Consider the following 5,218-nt stretch of genomic DNA (forward strand, 5'->3'; position numbering starts at 1 on the left):
GCCAGACAATTAAGCCAAGCTTCTCTAGACGAGGCAATTAAGCCAAGCCTTCAATCCAAAAAGCGTGAAGCCAGACAATTAAGCCAAGGTTCTCTAGGCCAGGCAATTAAGCCAAGCCTTCAATCCAAAAAGCGTGAAGCCAGACAATTAAGCCAAGCTTCTCTAGGCCAGGCAATTAAGCCAAGCCTTCAATCCAAAAAGCTTGAAGCCAGACAATTAAGCCAAGCTTCTCTAGGCCAGGCAATTAAGCCAAGCCTTCAATCCAAAAAGCCTGAAGCCAGACAATTAAGCCAAGCTTCTCTAGGCCAGGCAATTAAGCCAAGCCTTCAATCCAAGCAGCATGAAGCCAGACAATTAAGCCAAGCTTCTCTAGGCCAGGCAATTAAGCCAAGCCATCAATCCAAGCAGCATGAAGCCAGACAATTAAGCCAAGCTTCTCTAGGCCAGGCAATTGAGCCAAGCCATCAATCCAAGCAGCATGAAGCCAGACAATTAAGCCAAGCTTCTCTAGGCCAGGCAATTGAGCCAAGCCTTCAATCCAAGCAGCATGAAGCCAGACAATTAAGCCAAGCTTCTCTAGGCCAGGCAATTGAGCCAAGCCTTCAATCCAAGCAGCATGAAGCCAGACAATTAAGCCAAGCTTCTCTAGGCCAGGCAATTGAGCCAAGCCTTCAATCCAAGCAGCATGAAGCCAGACAATTAAGCCAAGCTTCTCTAGGCCAGGCAATTGAGCCAAGCCTTCAATCCAAGCAGCATGAAGCCAGACAATTAAGCCAAGCCTCTTTAGGCCAGGCAATTGAGCCAAGCCTTTAATACAAGCAGCATGAAGCCAGACAATTGAGCCAAGCTTCTCTAGACCAGGCAATTGAGCCAAGCCTTCAATCCAAAAAGCATGAAGCCAGACAATTGAGCCAAGCTTCTCTAGACCAGGCAATTGAGCCAAGCCTTTAATCCAAAAAGCATGAAGCCAGACAATTAAGCCAAGCTTCTCTAGACCAGGCAATTAAGCCAAGCTTTTAATCCAAAAAGCATGAAGCTAGACAATTAAGCCAAGCTTCTCTAGACCAGGCAATTAAGCCAAGCCTTTAATCCAAAAAGCCTGAAGCCAGACAATTAAGCCAAGCTTCTCTAGACCAGGCAATTAAGCCCAGCATTTAATCCAAGCAGCATGAAGCCAGACAATTAAGCCAAGCTTTTCTAGACCAGGCAATTAAGCCAAGTTTTTAATCTAAAAAGCATGAAGCTAGACAATTAAGCCAAGCTTCTCTAGACCAGGCAATTAAGCCAAGCCTTTAATCCAAGCAGCATGACAATTAAGCCAAGCTTCTCTAGACCAGGCAATTAAGCCAAACCTTTAATACAAGCAGCATGAAGCCAGACAATTAAGCCAAGCTTCTCTAGACCAGGCAATTAAGCCAAGCCTTCAATCGAAAAAGCATGAAGCCAGACAATTAAGCCAAGCTTCTCTAGACCAGGCAATTAAGCCCAGCCTTCAATCCAAAAAGCATGAAGCCAGACAATTAAGCCAAGCTTCTCTAGACCAGGCAATTAAGCCAAGTTTTTAATCCAAAAAGCATGAAGCTAGACAATTAAGCCAAGGTTTTCTAGACCAGGCAATTAAGCCAAGCCTTCAATCCTAAAAGCATGAAGCCAGACAATTAAGCCAAGCTTCTCTAGACCTGGCAACTAAGCCAAGCCTTTAATCCAAGCAGCATGAAGCTAGACAATTAAGCCAAGGTTCTCTAGACCAGGCAATTAAGCCAAGCCTTCAATCCAAAAAGCATGAAGCCAGACAATTAAGCCAAGCTTCTCTAGGCCAGGCAATTAAGCCAAACCTTTAATTCAAGCAGCATGAAGCCAGACAATTAAGTCAAGCTTCTCTAGGGCAGGCAATTAAGCCAAACCTTTAATCCAAGCAGCATGAAGCCAGACAATTAAGTCAAGCTTCTCCAGGACAGGCAATTAAGCCTAGCATCCTCAGGACCATAACTGTCTCTGCTCCCAATCCTCCATCAGCAGCCATTGGATGAGCACTTCACTAGAGATGCAACTTCCTTCCCCAGCTGAACTATCTTGGGCCAACCTATAAAGATAAGATTGCATACTAGAAGAATCCCAGCTTCATCCCTCTGCAGAGCCGGTCTTCTAGATTATTCCCCCAGAACCACCCGAAGGTTGGTATCCGAAAGAATAGATCTAGATATCCGACCATTTGTACACTTGACAAAGGTCCTGTACACCCCATCAAGGTACATAGCATACTAAACTCAGCCAGGTTTCTTCCCTCTGCAGAGCCACCCTTTTCAGTTAGTCCAAGCACCATTTAAGCTGAGGGGTTTAGCCACAAATCCATTGAGGTGGGCAGTTATTCTAAACATCCGGAATTTTTTTTTCCAATTAGTGAACTTAAACTACTTTTTCACAAAAACACTCCACTTTTTTTTTTTTTTAGTTTTCCAATTTGTATTTTTTTAGATTTTTTTAGCATTTTATTATTTTCGTTTTTTGTTTTTTCAGTTTTTGTTTTTTGGGGCTTTTAATTTTTTTTTACAGTTTCTATTACATCTTCCTCCTCTTCCTCTTTTCTTCTTATTTTCCTTCTTCCTTTCTGATTTATGAGACGACTTCTTCAAGGGACTTCTGTCCATATCATCTTTACCGGACAACAGACTGTAGTAATTATGAACAGGAACTTCATATATATCAGAATCCAATCTCTCCTCTTCCTCTGAGAAATCTTCATTACTGCTCTGCTCCTTTGAGAGATTACTATTTTTTCTTTCTGCCTTTGAGAGCTCCCTTTTACTCCTCTCACTCTTTGATAGTTTTTTATTACTCCTCTTTTTCTTTGAGAGTATTTTATCACTTCTCTCTGCCTTTGAATCATCTACAGACCGATGTTCTTCAAGAGCAAGAACTTTCTCTTCTTCCTCCTTCTCCTCCTTCTCTTCATCTACATGCTCTTTGAGGAAGACCCGGCTCACTTTGCTGTTCTTCCACTGGAAGATCGATTTTATCTTCCAGTTCACCCTGGACCTCTTCTTTAGCAGGAAGATCGATTTCCTCTTCCAGTTCATCCTGGAAAGTTTCTTCAGCTGGAAGAAATTCACCATCTTCCAGCTCTTGGACCACTCCTTTAATTGGAAGTTCGATTTCCTCTTCCAGTTCATCCTGGAAAGTTTCTTCAACTGGAAGAAATTCACCATCTTCCAGCTTTTCTTGGAACACTCCTTCAGTTGGAAGTTCGATTTCCTCTTCCAGTTCATCTTGGAACACTCCTTCAGCTGGAAGATCGATTTCCTCTTCCATTTCATCCTGGAAAGTTTCTCCACCTGGAAGAAATTCGCCATCTTCCAGCTCTTCTTGGAACACTCCTTCAGCTGGAAGAAATTCACCATCTGAAGGTAAATAATTCCTTAAGACAAATTGAATACTGACATAACATGACTTGTCATTACTTAAATTGATCAGTTGTAGCTGAAGCGATAATAAATAATGAGGGAATGAGGACACAAGACGAATTTAGATATCCATCACAGACACTCACACACACACATTATTATCTTAGAAATATCCAGATAAGAGGGTCTACAATAGGACGTAAATTACGAAACTATGAAGAGGATTTTAATATCTTTTTAAATTGACGGATGTGACTTTTCAGTCAACTTTTTTAATCCGCGAAAAGTGAGGTTTACTTACCGAGATAGAGATGTACGTAAAGGCAATCAATTCTTACTACTTTCCTCTCTCTATGAACCAATATTTATCATTGTTTCTTATTCCTTTTCTTTCAATCCCTATCTTTTCCTGTATCCCAATTCTTTCGCTTGAGCTGAGTCGTAGAAGTATTGACTCACATTTTCCCACGGTCAGAGGGGGGGGGGGGGGGGGGAAGGCCTCCTGTCAATCAGCTGGTTTGGGTGCTGATGAAATTACTGCTGTTGTGAAAGAATTGGGATACAGGAAAAGATACGGAAGGAAAGAAGGGGAATAAGAAGAAATAATGATAAATATTAAACGAAGGAAGAGGAAATGAGTAAGAATTGATTGCCTTTACGTACATCTCTATCTCGGTAAGTAAACCTCATTTTTCGAGGATTAAAAAGTTTATTGAAAATGTACTATCGCCAATTTAAAAAGATATTAAAATGATCTTTGTAGTTTCGTAATTTGCATCCTATTGTAGACCCCTTTGTCTGAATATTTCTGTGATAATAATGTGTGTGTGTGTCTGTCTGTGATGATTATTTAAATTTGTCTTGTGTCCTCATTCCCTCATTATTCATTATCGCTTCTGCTACAACTGATCAATTTAAGTAATGACAAGTCATGTTATGTCAGTATTCAATTTGTCCTAAGGGATTATTTACCCCCAGTTAATACAGTCAGCAACTAGACTCTCTCTCTCTCTCTCTCTCTCTCTCTCTCTCTCTCTCTCTCTCTCTCTCTCTCTCTCATAAGATATAACAGAATGGGTCCCCAATACTTACAAAAGAAACTGGGGAAGGAAGAGAAGACGATGGATTGACGAACTAAGGAAATTTGCAGGGATAAACTGACATAGAAAGACCATAAACAGACGCAAGTGGATAAAAAAAGTCTGAGGCCTTTGTTCTGCAGTGGACTAGTAACGGCTCATATATATATATATATATATATATATATATATATATATATATATATATATGTATACATATATATATATATATATATATATATATATATATATATATATATATATATATATATATATGTATACATATATATACATATATATATCTATATATATATATAGCCTATATATATATATATATATATATATATATATATATATATATATACTTTATATATATATATATATATATATATATATATATATATATATATGTATGTATATATATATATATATATATATATATATATATATATATATATATATATATCTGTATATATATATACATATATATATATATATATATATATATATATATATATATATATATATATACATATATATACATATACATATACATATAAACATACATATATATAAAACAAATGGTAGAACTTCGACGAGTTATCAAATTAACGGAAAACTCAGTATACCCATGAAAGGAAAATGGGTAAACAGTAAACAACGCGTGTGTGTACGATCATTTTGGTTGAAAAACTACAATTTCAAGGCTCGTGTACGATAATCCAGTCGAAATAATCT

At 38.2% G+C, this 5,218-nt stretch overlaps 1 protein-coding gene across 1 annotated transcript; it reads right to left on the reverse strand.

Annotated features, from left to right (window-relative positions):
* Positions 1-2,012: 2,012 nt before the first annotated feature.
* Positions 2,013-3,113, reverse strand: LOC137655376 (protein FAM133B-like). The gene is made up of 2 exons (XM_068389268.1): positions 2,564-3,113; positions 2,013-2,083 (listed from the first exon to the last, which is right to left on the reverse strand). Exons 1-2 carry the CDS (start codon positions 3,111-3,113, stop codon positions 2,013-2,015), a joined length of 621 nt encoding a protein of 206 aa, XP_068245369.1.
* Positions 3,114-5,218: the final 2,105 nt, after the last annotated feature.

This window comes from Palaemon carinicauda, chromosome 16 (assembly GCF_036898095.1).
Source record: "Palaemon carinicauda isolate YSFRI2023 chromosome 16, ASM3689809v2, whole genome shotgun sequence".
In the NCBI taxonomy this organism is placed as follows: Eukaryota; Metazoa; Arthropoda; class Malacostraca; order Decapoda; family Palaemonidae; genus Palaemon; species Palaemon carinicauda.